Here is an 18,658-nt window from a genome sequence, read left to right on the forward strand (position 1 = left end):
AGGAGCTCTCTCGTGGCTGTGCATGCCTGTTACTAGGCAGCCCCTCATCTGTTCCTATCACATACTGGACAATACAAGATTACAGCGGGTGTGGATGATCTGTAGATAAATTTGTTGTTGAATTACCCTTTAAAGTATGCTTGTGGTCTATAAGAGCAATTTGCAAGTATGTGAAAAAAATTGCCTCTTAAGGATGATTTATCCTCAGGAATGCTGACTAGCTAAGAATTTATTATATGTCATATGCAAATATTTATGAATATAAAGTTTTATATTCATAAAATACCTCGAGGGGCTGAGCCTCTGGCTCAGTGTTAAGAGCACTTTCTGCTTTTTACAGAGGACCCAATTCTCCTCCCAGCATTCATATCAAGTGGCTTACGAACACTTGAAATCTACTTCCATGGGATCCAGTACTCTGTCCTGGCCTCTGTGGGCACCTGTACACATGTGGTACACATACCTACACACACACACACACACACACACACACACACACACACACACCATCTCTCTCACACACATGTATACTCATAATTAGAAATAAATCTTTAAAGAATGTTAAAAAATATAAATCTGACACAGCGCTTTCTACCGTACCTCAGAATTCCTATGTTGGAAGAGATATAAATATTTATACTGAGCATACCTACCTTCCATCCCATAGGTATAATTATCTTCTTTTGGCTTTGGTATAATTGTACAACCAAAATTTGAAGTTGTATCTTATATATACATACAATGATTTCTGTATCTACTGTTTGGATATAGTAAATTGATATATTGGTGGACGCTCAGGCAAAAATGGAGAGAGCAGTATCCTTTGTGGGCTGCCGTAACAGAAATGCTGTAGACTGGGCAGCTTCAACAGCAGAAGCTTTCTCCCAACTCTGGAGTCTGGGAACCAGCATGGCTGATAAGTCCTCATATCCTGTGTATCCTCACATGAGGGAACCAGAGAAAGTACTGAGCTTCTTCATGCCTGTTCCTATGAGGGCACTAAGCCTGTCTGTGAAGGCTCGATCTCCATCACTGTCATGTTGGATGTATTCAGTACAGGTGTAGTCCATAAAACGGTAAAGCACAGGATACCTGTGCACCCAGCACTGCCCTGGAATGGCATCGACACGGCACTGCCTGTCTCTCCTTGGGTGCATTTTCTCCTTACCTATCTCCACTAAGCGATCCTACAAAAAGTAAGGATGACTCTGACATAAAGCCATTATCAATGTCCTTTCCCCAATACACAGAGGCATTGCTGGAAGTTTGAAAATTAACATTCTTGCATTACTTATTTGTGTGTCAGGAGCATATGGCCATGCAGTGCCACCACGTGCAGGCGGCAGTCAGGGGGAAACTTGTAGGAACTTGACCTTTTTCCTTGCACCATGTGGTTCCGAGGGATCAAACTTAGGTCACCAGGTGCCTTCATCTGCTGAGCCATACGACTGGCCTTCTGCAGGTTCTTATAAACCGATGAATAAGAATGTAGGTATAGTCCTTGGGGTCATGTAAGCTCATGTCTGCTTTCCATCTTTATTGCAGGGTCAGAGACTTGCTGACTGACGAGATCACCAAAACAGCTGCGAAGTAAGTGGCTTATTCTCCTACCCAAAGCACTAGTAAACTTCCTGACAGGTACAGGCATTTCTCCTTTTAGGGTGTTTCATAATGTTAAGTACTGTAAAGTACTTTTTTTCATTTTTTTAAAAATAGAAAGCCACTGTTACCCCATTAGCTATATTAATCTTTACTGCATGCCTTCTTGTGAAAACACAGAGTGACTGGTACAAATACATAGCTTTTTAGTGAGAGATGCTCATCCTGAACACCTAACAAAATGTCATGTGCTTTGGCTTAAATTTAAAGGATTATAATTTAGTTCAAGGAGGAAAAAAAATGAATTCTCAAGAATGTGAGTTACCCTGGATCTGCAAATAGATTATTAAATCTCAGCTCTAATGCAGCAAATAATGTGAAGTTCCTTACACTCCCTGGTTGCCATGGGGTCCAGTGTATCTAAAAGTTGGATTCTAATTAGCGACCAATTTGACCTTGAATAAACCTCCTCAGCTCTATGATAAACTTTCTAGAAAAATGACATTGACAGACAACACTGATACAAAGACTCAGTAAAAGGCAATGCCAGTCATATCCTTGTGGTGGTTTTAACAAAAATTACTTGAGTGTTACTGCCTTCCGGCTTCTTATTTACCTTACGCCAAAGCTCACTAAGGAAATTACACCCTAATGAACTTACTTGCTGGAGTGGTCTCTTCAGGATCCTCTGCTAACAAGCTGACTAATTGTTCCTGGCAGCAGAGACACAAGCCAGTGGCATTCGTCTCTCCCTTCCGCCATCACCTTCTGCTGCTGTGTCATGCTGCCTTGCTTCCTTCTTAGTCTCCAAATGACATGGGCACAGCCCTGCCGAGGATTTTATAAGTACTGAGGGCTGTCTCCTAAGCAAGCATTTTAGTGCAGTATTATGCCCCCTAGTCATATATCCTGGGACATTGGTAGCAAAAAAAGCTTTGACACTAGGGACAGCAGAAACAAACAGCCACAGGATTGCACAGTTCCTCTCAGCACATGCCCGTCACTCACCCCCTACCCATTCTGACTAACGGAAAAGGGAACCGGTGCATAGAAATAAATGCACACGCTCTGCTTCGTACCTGAGGGCAGGCCATCTTGGATATTTTCCTTTCGTAGTTTGTGTTGTTGTGCAATGTTCTTATGTCCTGTTAACAACAAGACGCTTGGGGCAAAAGCTTGGATGATGGTGAAACCAGTAGGCTTATGTTCAACGAACTATTGTTTTGCCTCTGAAGTCAGCTTTATACTCCCTGATCTTACATCTTATTGCAACATGACTTTTCTGTATAGATTTGCAAAGCATCATGTTGTGACTAGTACCCAAGGTTAATGTGTCTGTATTCTCAGGGGGTTACAGTGAAACAATTCAAGTTCTTATGGGATTACTACCTTTTTTTTTTTAATCAAAAACTTAAAAGTGTAAATTAAAAAAAGATTCGATTTTATCTTAGCAAAACAGTGGGATGGTTCTACCTTTGGCAGGAAGTAAACAGGAGGTCTTGAGGCGGAATGATAGTGACAGAGCAGAGGAAAATGGCTGCCATTTTCTCTCCACTTCTTTCCAGTGGCTTCCTTCACACAGGCGGAGATCTCACTCCTGCCCTTTGACAGCTTAGCTTTTGGTGCTTGGACCATGGCTGAGGGCTGCCTGAGGCCAGGGCCTTTTTCTTGTTGTTGTTCACTCATAAGTTAAATGCAGAAAGTTACACTATAGTCCAGAGCCCCTGACTTGCTCATCTGCGAGAGCACTTTTGAGAATCGGGGTTATGACTAAGCAAGAGCTAGAACACGGGTACGGGTAAGCCGGCTGACTGATGGCAATTTGTTTTCATTGTTATTAATTAAATGGATTTGAGCCCGAAGACAAAAATCCCCAAATGATTGGGTCACTCTGCTGATATGTAATGTGATACTTTGTCCCTCAGAAAGCCTCACTGAAGCTCATCCTTCCTTGGGCTTTTTAATTAGGTTAATGACATCAGTTTGTTCCAAAGGACAATTTAATTAAAATGTCAGTGGTGTTGCTTAGATGAAGCCTGAACTGATGCTGACATGTTATTATGCAAATTAGTCACAGCTGTTTGACTGGTAGGGGATAGTTATTTGAGTAACAAGGCGGTGAGTTTGTGCCGCTCTAGTTGTAAACTTTTCACCAGCCAGCTCTTTGCTGGATATGTTTTGCTAAGTGTGCAGTGTGTACTGTCACTCAAAGGCTGTTCTGGGCGTGTAGCAGGTTTGAGAGAAGCAAGCTCCCCAGTCCCAGTGCCTTCATCAGACCCAGCACTTGAGCCATGACTGCTTTGTGTAGACTGGAGCAATTGTGTTCTATCTAGAAATTAATGTCCAGAGAAAAATCTAGCCTGCATCACAAAGATCTAATTACCAGTGGCCTTCGCTACATTTTCCTTCTTTTTCCCTACAGTACATACTCAGGTGTGTGTGTCAAGATAAGTTAACTAACACGATTTGGAGTACTGTTTACAACTGAGGCAGGATCTAGAGAGATTGCTCAGTGGTTAAGAGCACTCGTAGCTATTTCAGGGGACCCAAATTCAGGGGACCTAACACCCATCTGTGTGAGGCAGCTCACTCTTCTAACTCTAGTCCCAAGGGATCCAGTGCCCTCTTCTGGTCTCTGATGGCATCAACACATACATACCATTCATACCTATGGACACACACACACACACACACACACACACACACACACACATACACACATACACACACACACACACAAATTAAAATGAATCTTTAAAAAGAAATAGACTAAAGTTTCCTTTGTAACTTCTGTGTTATGAAGATACTCCTTATGTCATCTTCTATAAGACGCTTGTTAGAACTGACAGGCGCTTTTGGGTAGCCATTTAACTGTTTTCTGTATGTCACGAAGACTGAGGATTTAATTTTCAGATTACTGAGAATTTAAAACAACTCCTTCCTTCTCCTCCTCCTCCACCTGTTTTCTTTCTCTTCGTCCTCTTGCTCCTCTTTCTCAATCCATCCTTAGGAATTACATATTTTTATCAGGAAAAGCCTCAGGATATTCATAACGGAAAGAAATGGTATTGACTGAGCATTCCTTATGCAAAATGCTTGGGTATCAGAAAGATTTCAGATGTAGGAATAATAGCATAACCTTAACCTAAAAAGTCAAAACACTCAAAAATATGAAAAAACTTTCAATATTGTTATTCAACCTGTATTAAAAGCAAAAGATTTTTGCTTCTGTTAAATGATTTTTTTTAATGGCCCAAGTCATAGCTTGCTTCATGGTATTTTATTATTAGCTTTAAAAAATGTGCTTTGTAACCCACAACCTCAGGGAGCCATTTGTTTAGACCTCAAGGAGCCCTTGTAATTTTTTCCATCGCAGTCCTCAGTATGCATGCTGGTGTCTTCCTGACTTACAGCAAACCTCACAGGAGACTGGACTGAAGAGCAGAGAACAAAAGGAGCAGGTTGCTGGGCAGCGCTTCACTGAGCTGGACCACTCACAGGGGAGGGGGGGAGGCAGGAAAGGGATGGGTGACTAGGTGAAAGAGCAGACATGACAGCGGTGTGTCCTAGATCCCATTCCTGTATAATACAGGTGAGCACACAAGAGCACATGTCCGGCTGTGTGCTGACTGCTCTGGAGGGAGTCCTAGGCTTGCACGAGGAGCTAGTGTGAAGTCATTCTCGTCCTCTGTGTCTGTTCTAACACTACTGCACACAGCGACTGCACACAGTGAATTCAGGCTCAGGTCTCATTCTCGGACTTTGAGGACGTTTTCTGTGGGACATTATTGGGATGCAGTTATAAGTCCCAGAATAGCATCTTCATGTGGGGGAGCTCTGCTCGTCATTACTCCATTCAGACCGTTCTTCCTGGGAATATGGAATAGCACCAAGTGTGCATTTTTACATGCTAAGAATATATAAAAATTAGGTAATGCTGATGATGCCAAATTACGAGGTAAAAAATAGTTTCTATTGTTAGTATTAGAAAACTATCATTTGACTTAAATAAAGGACAACACTCAATGCAAGGCATCTAAAAGCAGTTCTTTATCCCCCTTCCTGTCTTATCTGCATCAACCAAGTCATATTACAATGTCACTCTAAGACTGCTAGCTATGGTATAACGGGATCGGGGGCGGGGAGCCATGATGCCAAAAGCTGCCGTATGTTATGTGGGAGTAAAGGACTCTTGTGACCTGGCGTAGGGGGAGCTGGTCCCACACATTGCTGTTTCAGAAGAGGCCTTTGCATTCTTCAGGGCCTTTTCACATAGCGTTTAGTTCTGTTTTGGAGATAAATCAATACATTTAAATCAGCTGAAAATGACATTGAAGAATAGAGCTTGAAAAATGCTATGTCAGAGGATGGAATAAGATGTAGAGGAAGGAAACTTAGATATACAAGCTTGGGTTTCTAAGTTGCACAAGATGATAATGTCCATGATGGGGAGAGCTGAAAATCAGTCAAGTATCAGCAGAGAAGTTAATGGCACTTTGTAAAGGATTTATCTGTCTGTGTGCCTTTCCCCCCCCCCCCCCCTTCAAGACAGGGTTTCTGTGTGTAGCCTTGCCTGTTCTGGACTTTCTTTGTAGACTAGGCTGGCCTTGAACTCACAGCGATCCACTTGCCTCTGCCTCCCTGAGTACTGGGATTAAAGATGTGTGCCACTGCCCCAGCTGGATTTATCTCTACTTTATTTTGTTTTGCCTATTTTCTGGACAGGGATCACCAAGTTTCCTTGCCTGTCCTGGAACTCACTATGTAGATCATGATGACCTTGAACTCATAGCGATCCACCTACTTCTGCCTCCTGAGTGCTGGGACTAAAGGTGTGCACCACCACACTGCGCTAATATATTGTTATTTTATATGTACAGTTGTTTTATCTGCGTATGTATGTATGCCATGTGTGTGCCTGGTGCCCATGGAGTTTCAAAGAGTGTTAGATTCTTGAGAGTGGAGTTACTGATGGTTGAAAGATACTGTCTTGGTTAGGGCTTCTTTTCTTTTCTTTTCTTTTCTTTTCTTTTCTTTTCTTTTTAAGGAATGGCTTTTTAATTTTTTAAAAAGATTTATTTACTTATTATTTATACAGTATTCTGCCCTCATGTGTTCCTGCATACCAGAAGAGGGTACCAGATCTCATTATAGATGGTTGTGAGCTGAGAATTGAACTCAGGACCTTTGGAAGAACAGACAGTGCTCTTAACCCCTGAGCCATCTCTCCAGCCCTAGTTAGGGTTTCTATTGCTGTGAAGAGACACCGTGACCACGGAAACTCTTATAAAGGAAAACATTTAGTTGAGGCTGGCTTACAGGGTCTGAGGCTTAGTCCAATATTCTCATGGTGGCAACCATGGTGGCACACAGGCAGACATGGTGTCAGAGAGGTAGCTGAAAGCTCTACATCTGGTTATGCAGGGAGGCAGCAGGGAGAGAGAGTGACACTGGGCCTGGCTTGAACTTCTGAAACCTCAAAGCTGCCCACTGCCCTACCCTGCCCTCTAGCCCCGCCTCCCACATCCCTACATATGGGAACTCATGACACAAGTCCTTCAACACGGCCACACCTCCAATAATGCCACCCTATGAATCTATGGGGGCCATTTTCATTCAGAATTCCACAGCTACCCTATGGGTGCTGGGCACTGGACCCAGGTCTTGTGCAACAACAAGTGCTCTAACCACTGTGCTATCTTTCCTGCCCTTCATACCTGAACCTTTCTTATTTTAACTAGCTTTGTGCTGGAATGCAGGTGCTTATCCACCCTGTCTGCTCTCTCATGGTAATGCTTCTCTCTTGTCTTCTAAGTCCTCTCTTGGAATTGTTGTTGTTGTTGTTGTTGTTGTTGTTGTTGTTGTTGTTGTTTTACCATAGGGAGAGTCCGGTGGTCAAGGGCAATGCCCTGTTGGCCTTAAGCAGCCTTGCTGTTGTGGTGTCGAAGCATGAAGCCAGCCTGTCATCAGATTCTGATGGAGTCCTGGAGGTGAGTTGGGAGGACTTAGGCATGAGGGCTTTGGTTTCACCTCTTTAGTCCTGAGTTAGGTGGCCTGGGCCTGGGTTTTCGAGGCTAAGTTCTGTGACTGCATCATCAGAGCCTGCTATTGGATGAGGCCTCCTGTGAGCCCCACTGTCTACTGAAGTGCTCTTTTTCTGTTCTGCTTCCTCCACTGTAGTTAACTGGTCATTTCCATTTGAAGGTACCAATTTTATGAAACAGGAGCTGTCTTATTGTGCTTACATCACTGGTAACCAATCTTAGAAGGTTAACCAGGCTTACAGGACGTGAACAATGCTGTCAAAAAATGATAAATAAGCTCTGTTTACACACTGAAAAAATTGTACTTTGCATTTTAATTGTAGATGTCAATGATAAAGTGCCTATTCATTTTTGCAAGGCATTTATTTCTTAATTAAACATGTGGCAGGCTCGCCAATATTCATTTCCAATGTACTTTTTCAAATAACTCATATCTGTCAAAATAAAAAGGCGTAGATTTGTTCTTGTTTTAAGTTTTATTATCTGTTAGTTATCATTATCTAGATATGATGTGGCTCAAGTAGTTAAAACAAAACAAAACAAAACAGCCTATGTGTAGTGATCTCCACATTCAGAACCTGTTTTCTCATCTATTAGATGGAATGACAGCTCTTCCCAGATAATACTACTGTAAAATGTGAATGAATATGTGCATGCGTGTGCGCACACACACACACACACACACACAGACATACACACAGATACACACACAAAGACATACACACACAGTCTCATGACAGCAGGTAAATGCTAAGCTCTCAGTAACACTAAGCATCATTAATATCACCATCTCTGTCTTAGAGAAGTTTTTCATGAGCCATTTGTGCTGTTTTGTCTTCATTTGGTTTGTGTGGATTCTGAGATAGGTTCTCACTATGTGGCCCATGCTAGCCTCCAACTGACTATCCTGTCATTTTCATAGGCTCTGGGATTATAGCTGTTCCCACCGTGCCTTGCTCTGTACTCTTCTTTCATGGACCTTTTCTGGATGTAAAGAAATATAATTCCCACCCATTAAAAGAAGAAGAACAGAAAATGCATGAAATTTGGAAAGCCTTGGAGTTGAAGACAAAGCTAAAGGCTGGGTTTAGCCAAGAGAAATGTAGCCTCTGACACAAGTGCTACTGAAGTGTCTCAGTGGGCCATCTCCACTTGGGTCATTTTTGGCCTTGTATCCACCATTTACAATTTAGATTCACGGGGTCCTATGCCCAACAACACAGCCTCATCTGAGCATGTAATTAATCTCCAAATAATAATGCAGAAGGGAGACTTATCCAAAGGGTGTTGTTGAAGTAGGTGAGTTTAGGAACAGCCCAGTGAATCAAGGCAACTACCCTCGGGGGTGGGAGTATGTGTCTACCTCTTCCTGTAGGGCGCCACCTAGTGCCTTCTCTCCCGTGGGTAATTTTGGTGAGACACATCCTGGTAGAAGGAAAGATAAGCATGGCCTGTTCAAACCACTGCTGGACCAAGGTCAGTGAGGGCGTCTATCCTTGAAGTGAAGAGTCAGGAGCAAAACCCCTTGTGTTAGCGTAGTGCAGGTCTTCCAACGTTGTATCAACAGAGTTAGCATCCACTCCCTCCCTCTGCCGAAACTCACACCCCCTGAGTGCACCGGAGCCTCTGTAGTCAGCTCTTTGCTTAGTCCTGCTGCAGTTCTTCTGCTCTTCTCACTTATTAGTAAATCTGTATTCTTTCACTATTACTCTGTGCCTTGCCTGATTTGATGTTGGAGACACAAATAACCTGGAAAATCATATCTAGTGACTCTGTCACCATTAGGCAGAAGACCCTACTGTGAGGCAGGAGCTACAGATACACATTACAGGTAGAGAGGGAATGAGGCACAGGTCATTACATGAGTGGTAAAAGTACAATTTGTTAACATTCAACTATTTAACTTTGAACCCAGAGTTTTGTTTTGATAATGAGAAAGATAAGGAAGTGTTTCATTTCATTGAAAGAGCCATGGAATACTTGCACAGAGGCTACATACTAACTAGATCTGTATCTGTTAAGTTCATAAGTTCATGCATTTTATAGGATCCCTTTTCTTGGGAGGGGGTAAATATGGTGAAATGAAGTTGTGAAGTTAATTTGCCCCATAATCACTGGGGATATAACTCAGAGTTGAAGTTCTAGATTCTCATATTCTTTATCTCCTACTTCTAATCTTATCAAACTTAGAAGCCACCCAGGATAAGAATGGGGCTTTGCTATTATTTTTATTGACCTTTCCTATGGCCATTTCTTAATACAAAGTCTAGATCTCATTATTTGATTAAAGTTGAACATTTGTGACCAGTAACAAAAGATCTTAAGATGTATGTTTTTGACCCCCATGGCTATGGGTGACTTTTATAACCAAGCTTTCTCTTTAGTGGATGGAATTTTTAAAGTCATTTGTTCGTTAGTTAGGTGAATGTGGTCATGATAGATGATGGGCAGCCAAATGTAATAGTAACCAGAAATGCTAGAGGTGTTGGTCAAACGGTTGCAGGCTCATTGGCTACTCTGTGAAATGGTAAGTCACAAAGTTGGGAAATTTTAAATTTCTCTTTTGTACTTCTCCCTTGTGTATTTTACTTACATCACAGTTCACTGGGCAGAGGAAAGCAGAGTATATCCTGCTGTAGCCTCTGTCTTCCCACTTCTGATAAGTTTTGAATAAAATGTCCTTGTGCTCTTGTTGGAGAACAGGTAAGGACATACATTTGTCAACTCTGTTCACTTCCTGTAGTACAAACAGATAAAGTTTACTGTTGATGATAGCGTTTCACTATTTAACAAAAAGATGGCTGTACTCTAGATGTCAACATAAGGTTTAGATTTGTCTGTTTTTTTCACCTATCATTTCATGTTGTTCATCATCTACAGGTTCAACCTAATTTCCTACCAGTGAAAGAGTGGGTTTCCATGGTGCTTGATACTCTGCTGGTCATTGTGGACAGCCACTACCACCCCCGAGGACAACTCTTCTCATGTTTTTACCATGTAAGTGCAAGAAATAAATGACCAGCATCACCAAGGGTCGACTCTCCTGACATCCATGTTCTCATGAGAACTATGACATGTGCAGTAATTTCTGGCCCTGGCTATAGGTTAGACGTGTGTGTGTGTGTGTGTGTGTGTGTGTGTGTGTGTGTGTGTATGTGTGTGTGTGTGTATGTATGTGTGTGTGCGCGTGTGTGTGTGTATGTGTGTGTGTGTATGTGTGTGTGTGTGTATGTGTGTGTGTGGTGTGTGTGTGTGTGTGTGTATGTGTGTGTGTGTGTGTGTGTGTGTGTGTGTGGTGAGAAGAAAGACTTGTGTGTAGGCCCATGTTTGATTTAATTGATTTAGGATGTGTCCCAAGTACCAACAGTATGAAAGCTATTGAGGTGTGGTGGTTTTTTTTTTTCTCCTCCTGATATGTAGTCAGGATCAAGGGCTATGGTTGTAGGATTTCTGTAAATATATTTGTTTTTTTTTGTCCTTATTCATAAAATGAAAAGAACAAAAGCATCCTCTGCAATAACTGGAGGCCTCATGCCACCCCTTGGTCTGGTGACTATTGACTGGCAGTTTACCATCATCATTCTTGTCTTCCTTACTTGTGAAATAAAAGTAGAAATCCTTCGCCATGCTTTTCTGACTTACCAAAGATTGTGAAGGTAAACTTATTTAAATTGTGTAAAGATGTTGTGTTTTGAAAACAGAAAAATTCTCTGTAAATACCAAGTAGTCTTGTTGGCCATGTGAAAAATAACTGCCACCCACATCTCTCTGTCTTCATGGCTCCTGAGGACTGAGCAACGTGACCTGCGCATCTTGTCTCGTGCTCCTGTTGAGGTTGTGGGACTGCTTTACTCCTGCAATAGTGTGGAACGGTTTTGGTTTTGTCCTATCAGTGTCTGTTGCTTAGGGAATTACAGAGGTCACGGGACGGTCAGCTGAATGCCCGAGGAGTTCAGTTGTTTAAGAAAAATGTAGCACAGATCTTGAACTGTTGCTAAGATAATGGATTTAGCCCCAAATCCATTGCTGATGGGCTTCTCTGTAAATACTCTGTTCATCTTGCCCTTCCCCTGTGAGGACAAGGTATGTATTGATCTGGGGCTTAGGGTCCAATGCTGGATTTTAACTACAATTGCAGACAAAAAAAAAAAAAAATAGATAATGCAGAATTAAATTGGAAGTTAGATTTTGTACAGAGAAGGAATCTCTTGGTGCTGGTTTGCACAACTTGTTTTGAAGCTTGCACAGTCACTGTGTGAGTCAGACGTTCCCTGGAACAAGACACTGTGTGAGATCTCCTAGTCATTGTGCTTAGTTCTTACGAAGCAATAAGACAGCCTCTTTAATGGCCAGTTCAGAATTGCCTTTTACTTTTTTTATTCTTTTACATTGTTATTCATTTTAAAGACCTATTTCAAGTCACTTCCTTTATTTCCTGTGTCCTAGTAGCTGAGTCCTTCTGAGTAACATCATTTGGAAACATGATATTAGCTTCCAGTATAATGTCCTACATGCCTGAGTTTTATAAAGTACTAGGGCTTAGGGAGCAAATAGACATAGAATTAAAACACATGGTGGCATGCTTTGACTGCCAGGGACAAGTCCGCCTTTATGGCATGTCTGAAAACCTGAGATGGACAATGGTGAGGGTGATAAAGAGCCTTTCCTCTTGACTTGTGACACGTTTATAAGTGGCTAGCATGTGTGCTGGAGCGCGCTGGCATGGGGCTCTTGCAGATGCCATTCATGTTCCGCTGCCCTGACATCTTATTATGGGATTCATTTCTCTTCCCATAGTTACATATCAGACGGCACATGTAGAGCCCTCTGGCTCCTTCTGAATAGCTGGTCATTGCTTTGTAACCAGAAGCTTTTAGGATTTCAACTTCCCTCTTAATTAAAAGGAATTAACCCCCTGTAGAAAACGATCCGTCTATTGGATTGTGTTGCCACCAAAAAATTTGGGAGATGTGCCAATAGATCCTGTGCTAAACTTCCACCTGTTCCTCTGTAGTAAATGTTAAAGTCTTGTCTCCCCTGTCCTTTTCGGGGTAAGTCCTAGCTTTCTGGACAGTTGTAATGTGCTTTTCTAAGTTCAGGCAGCTTTACTTTTAGCTTTCCTATTATATGCATGTGGGCTTTTAAAAACATTGAAAGTGTTTGAGTGTGTATAGTGACAGTGTGCACAACCTCTAAACACAGGCACTTAGAATTCCATCTTTGAAACTTAAGAGGACGTTACTGATTACTCGGTAGTCGATGGCTCCTTGACTGAAAGCAGGGTGTGTAATAAACACATTTAGATAATCCTTTTTGTCTGTAGGGCAGGTGTAGGAGAAGCCTGTATTGCTGTAGCACTCATGTGATGGGTGTGCGTCCTGCATGTTTTAAGCAAAAGGCTAACCTCTGTTTTCTTTCTTTGCCATATTCCAGAAGTCCTATTCTGGTGAGAACACCGCAAGTGCTATTGCACGCTCTGCTGCCGCCACGGCCTTGTCTCTCCTCGTGCCAGTTTTCATTATCTCTTGCAAAGAGAAGGTTGAGGAAATCCTGAGCATACTGACTGCCAGGTTACCTGGGAAACCAAGTGCTGACGAATCTCAAGCCGTGCAAATCCACATGGGCCTTGCTTTGGGGATGTTCCTCTCTCGCTTGTGTGAAGAGAAACTCAGGTACAGTTGATTGAAGCATTGCGGTGTTTCCTCTTCGTGGTTTAGGTGATGGAGCACATGCAGGTACCTAAACACTGCATCTGAGCAGTGTGTGCTTGCTAAACTTCTTGAGATGGCTGAGTTGATTGTTTATTCTCTTATATGGTGCATCCAGCTGCCTAAAATACCATCATGTGCATATTGCTATGCTTTATGGTAATTACTCAGGTATCCGGTTACTTGAAAACCATCTCAGGCTGAGATAGAAGGCCTAAGTGCGTATTTATGGTTAATAGGCATGAACAGAAGTCTTAGAGTGCTGTAAGTAAAGGAAAACTTCTCCCTGCCTTCATTGTTGATTTTTTTTTATTGACATCTCCATACATTGGGAGGAAACAACTGGGGGAGCCCCCTGTAGCGAAGGGGTGCTGGGAGTCACTGAGTCACCTGAGAAAGACATGTACCCAGCTTTAAAACTGCTTTTGTCCCGTGCCCTAGCTACATTTTAATAATCTTTAAAGAGTCCTAATCTGTGCATTTTATACTGGATGCTTTATTCAGTTTGATTGCTCATTTTTAGGCTGCTGGCATCATTGGTGAATGGAGTAAGTGGAATATGAAAGACCCAGGTAGAAAATTGCACTAAACGGGCGAGTTTTCCTACCCATCAATTAATCTGTTTTAGTTTTGTTCATGCTTGGGTTCTTCCCCTGTGTGTTACATTAAGCCTTATAATTGGATGCATCCAGGTTGCTCGTAGCGTAGTCTAGCATGAGTACTTGGTTACTGTGAATAGTTAGTGGTAGTGGCATCAACTTCAGCCCCATCTTTCTGCACTAGAAGTAGGAAATAGGGAGAAACATCTAGCTCTGACGTTAGATGTCTTTATACTTCCTGGTTTGATAGCAATTAGTGATCCAAAAGCAAACAGTGGATGAACAACTGGATGGTATTACACAGCATCTAAAATGCTCGAAACTAGTCAGTTTGTATTTATAATGTACTTACCTTAAACAAACACTATTGTGTTTGGGGGGAGATTTATATTGCTCTTGGGAATGCTGTATTTCAAGAGGACATCTTTAGCTTCTGGAAACATCTGTCAGACAAGTGGAATGACTGGCACAGTGTCTGCAAATGAAAACGAGACATGCCCAGAATATTCATAGAGGCCCAGCGCTAGACGTGAACAAAGAACCAGCGTTTGCTTGGGAATCGACTCTTCCATTCCTCGTGTGTCTGATAAAACAGAAAGTGTTTTGTAAAAGCTTAAGGCTTCAAAGTGATTTTCCCTTTTGCTGCTATGCCTCAAATGCGCGCCCCTCGCCATCTGTGTTCGGGCTCTCTTGCGGTATGTTTTCAAGCAGCATGTTTTTACGTCTAAAAATGAGCCCTGGCAGTTCAGTTCTAGTCAGCTCACTTCGTCCCATCCTGGCTGTGGCTCATTTGTTCATTACCTGGGGGTAAGGTGCTACACTGGCTTTATAATGCTCAGGGTTTGCATTGGGGGTTAATTTAATCATGCTGCCTGGGAAATGCCATGATGATCCACACTTGCCCCTCAGTCCCAGGTTGCCTTCCACCTCTGTCTCTCTTACTTGAATTTGCACCTACAGAGATTCCTGAGCAAGGACACCAGGAAGTCTTCCACAGCTAAGTCACTCAGAATACTGGTGGATTTGTTTGATTGTTTTGTTTTTTAAGTCACAGTGTGTCTATGTAACCCTGGGTGTCTTGTGTAGACCAGGCTGGCCTTAAGATCAGAGATCTGCCTCCTGAATTATGGGATTAAAGGTGTGCACCATTATACCTGGCCCTGAGTACCTGCAGATAGTAACTTTTCCTAACAGCATTCTTCTTGTCTTGGGCCCTGGGTCTTGATGGTGTAGTCCCCAACATGTAACGGTCCCTGGTTCCTACTGGCCTATTTCTTTTAGAGCAGAGACACCAAAAATATTTACTATTTTCTACCAGGAGGTGTTTTGCTTGGTAATTACCATGCCTTTTCAGACTTTTCTTTTTGTTGTTGTTTTTCTACAGTACAGCTTAGGGGCTGGAGAGATTTCTCAGTAGCTACCAGTGCTTGCTGCTTTTCTAAACAACTCAAGTTTGGTATCTAGTACCTTGTTGGTTAGCTCACAGACACCTGTAACTCTAGCTCCCGGACCTCTCATGCTCCCCACATCGCAGGGAACCTACACTCATGTGCACACACTCCTACACAGGCACCGTGCACAGATAGAAAATTAAAAATAAAATGATTCTTAAAAATATAATTAAACATAGGGGTTGCAGAGGTAACTCAATAGTTAAGATCACGGCCGCTCTTCCAGTGGGCTGGAGTTTGATTACCCAGCATCTGAAGCCCAGTCCTAGAGGATCCGATGCCCTTTTCTGGCTTCTTTGGGCACCAGGCACACACACTGTGCATAGACAGACATGCCGACAAAATACTGACAAATAAGATAAAATAAAAATAATGTAAAATAAAGCTGTTTGGTAAGAGCTTCTGGCTTGAATCGGGTAGGAATGTGAAGCACCCGTTAGAGACCAGACATCAGTAGTACATCGTTCTCAGAGTAGGTCCTCCCTCCTGAAAGGCTCATCTCCGTCAGTTTGGCTCATGATTTTCCTGAGCTTGAATTCCTATCTAGGATTATTCAGGAAGGTTCATTATACCAAGCCTCTTACCGCTGTCATAACCTCTAGAGGATGTAAGTGTGATCTCAGTATGAGAGTATTTATACTTTATTACTAAGAATAACTCTAAAGCAACTTACTCATTTAATGGCCCCATAAACCCCATTGTGTATGTGTGTGTGTGTGTGTGTGTGTGTGTGTGTGTGTGTGTGTGTGTCTGTCTGTCTGTCTGTCTGTCTGTCTGTCTGTCAGCCCACCCAAGCATCTCTCATGCTACACTGTAATCCACATTTACAAGCACCGCTGCAGCCTGGGGTTGGAAGCAGTTACTTAAAGTGCTCTCTGGCTGCTTGGTATTCGTGGGCTGCATTGCATCCAGCATGGCTGAGGATGAAGATATGGAGCTGAGCTTTATGGGCCCTGTGTAATAAAATGTGAGTGAGAAAGCCCATGGCTTTGACTGACAGAGCCAGAGAGCCCCTAGCTAAGTTTTCTTTTCCCATCAAGTCTTAATTCTCACTCAGACAATTATCAGAACCAGTTGTTATATAGAAGCAGAAAAATGTAGGGCTGGAGAATTCCCCCTCAAAGACGATACAGTTAAAGGAATGAGGCTGACTGACAACCCATACAACTGAGACACGAAATCACAAGCTGCGTCCCTCCTAAGACGGAGATTTGGGGTGAAAAATAGCTATATTAATAATTTTATTCAGTTTGCTTCAAAAGTATCACCTCGACATTCTTAGAAATATTTGAATTTTGTACTTCAATGATTTACAAAGAGAAAAATACAAAATACAAAAATACAAAGAGAAAAATAAAGGGAGCTTTAGGATCTTTATTGTTTGTAATTGGTTACATTATTCAAAGCCTTATTACTGCATAATTTTTCACAGTTCCCCTGTATACAAAATGAGCATATCTGAGTCGCCAGTATTGTTACTTCTTTTTTTTTTTAATGTATAAAGGAATGCTAAACTTTCAAATTCTCAGTAGACATTGACAGAAAAAGAATTTTTTAAAACACTTTGACTTTTTTATTAATGTACTTATTTGTGTGTACATGTGTGTGGGCAGCATGCTGTGGTGCGCATGTGGAGATCGGAGGATAATTTGTCTCCTTCCATTATGTCAGTTCTGGGGATCAAACTCAGGTCGTCAGGCTCAATGAATGTGTGAGAAAAGCACCCTTCCCTGGCAAGCCATCTCTCTGCACCCGAACTCACTGTGTTTTGTAGTACCGGGGATGAAATCCTAGGTCTTGTGCCTGCTGGGAACACACTCTAGCACTGAGCTGCACACTTCCCAGGTATGCTGTGAACCCTGAACAGTTGAGTGATTGCTAGTAATGCGTTGTCCCTGTCTCTTTACCTAGTGACATGTCCGGCCAGCAGATGAACCTTCTTCTGATGAAATCCTTGGACGCTCTGGAAAACTGCTGTTTCGACCCCAGTCTTGAATACAAGTATGTTGGCTCCATTCCTAGGCAGTGCTTAGGGTTTGCTTGCTACTTGCAGCAAGCCTCGGATGCTATAGTGAAGAATTTGCAGGATCTGACCTTGAGCTCCTTTGCAGAGAGTGTTCAGTATTAATTGTAAGGAATCTTGCCCTGAAAACCTCTTTGTTCTAGACCATGTCATTAGCAGACAGTTCGCCTAAATACAGAGCAGTGAGAGCCATTTTATAGCGTAATCCTCCTGTTACCAGGACTGTAGTCTTGCTTTGTACTTGTCACATGAGGCATGGATCTGGTGACAAGGATGCCTCACTTAACCCTTTTTCAAGATAAGCTGAAATTATTTGAATATGAGTGGGCAAAGAGAGCTTCTGATGATTTGAATTTCCCTGTAAAACCGTTGGCTGAGTAATCAAATGGAAATGACCATTTATTATATCAGGGGCTCTCAGTTTGTTTAACAGTAATAGGTCTTCCACCAACTCTCATTTGGACCTCATGCTTTTAAAAGATTTTTTTCTTTAAAACCAAATATCTTAAAATTTATGGTTTCATTCTAATATTGAAAGATAACAAAAATTAAAATTATCGTAAAAGAAAATAATGTAAAATTTGAACAAGCTGTTTTACATCTAACCTCTAGTCTAATTTCTGTGGCTTGTATGGGTGAATAATATGGTTTTACTAGCTTTTGTGGACTATTGTCAACAAAAGTTTGCACTTTTTTCGATTTTTGTGTTTTGGAATCTCAGGTGTGACTCGTCTGGGGTCTGTTGTTTCTAGAAAACACAAAAGATTAGAAGTAGCAGCTTACCCTTTTCTGTTATGTGTCTGTACTCTCTAGCTTGTTAGGCTCAGACTCACAGAGACTACATAAAGTAGTGAAGTAAGTAGCCACACAAAGGAAGCTTATGGAGGGTGTTTATCACAAGCACAGTTGGTCCCTGTAGTAGGTGGCAGTGAGGAGATCATGTCTATATGCAGGGGAAGGCTGAATAGAAACCCCAAGAAATCCTCAGGGATTGCGTGACACCTCTATGGTGCAAAATGGGAAGGGAGTTTAGTGGCACTGCTGTGTCTTATGAATATAGAAAATGACTAATGAGAGGAATAAAGACATGAGTTATTGCTGAGAGCAAATGGTTGTGATTTGGAGTCTAATGTACGCATCGCTATTGTTGTCTTAGTAGCCGACAGGTAGGAAGGCCACACTGCATCTTTCCTTTCTTCCTGCCCACTCTCGCACTGGAGCCAAGGCTCTAGAT

At 42.1% G+C, this 18,658-nt stretch overlaps 1 protein-coding gene across 3 annotated transcripts in view; it reads left to right on the forward strand.

The window, feature by feature from the left end:
• Window positions 1-18,658, forward strand: part of FOCAD (focadhesin) — a 301,056-nt gene that overhangs the window by 235,644 nt on the left and 46,754 nt on the right. For all 3 annotated transcript variants that reach the window (XM_084773534.1, XM_084773535.1, XM_084773536.1), the window contains 5 exons: window positions 1,546-1,590; window positions 7,481-7,589; window positions 10,524-10,640; window positions 13,077-13,315; window positions 17,313-17,402. In XM_084773534.1, the coding sequence (XP_084629660.1) occupies window positions 1,546-1,590; window positions 7,481-7,589; window positions 10,524-10,640; window positions 13,077-13,315; window positions 17,313-17,402 (600 nt within the window). The remainder of the gene's footprint in view (window positions 1-1,545; window positions 1,591-7,480; window positions 7,590-10,523; window positions 10,641-13,076; window positions 13,316-17,312; window positions 17,403-18,658) is intronic.

The sequence above is a fragment of the Acomys minous genome (genome assembly GCF_964271855.1).
Source record: "Acomys minous genome assembly, chromosome: 1".
Lineage (NCBI taxonomy): Eukaryota > Metazoa > Chordata > Mammalia > Rodentia > Muridae > Acomys > Acomys minous.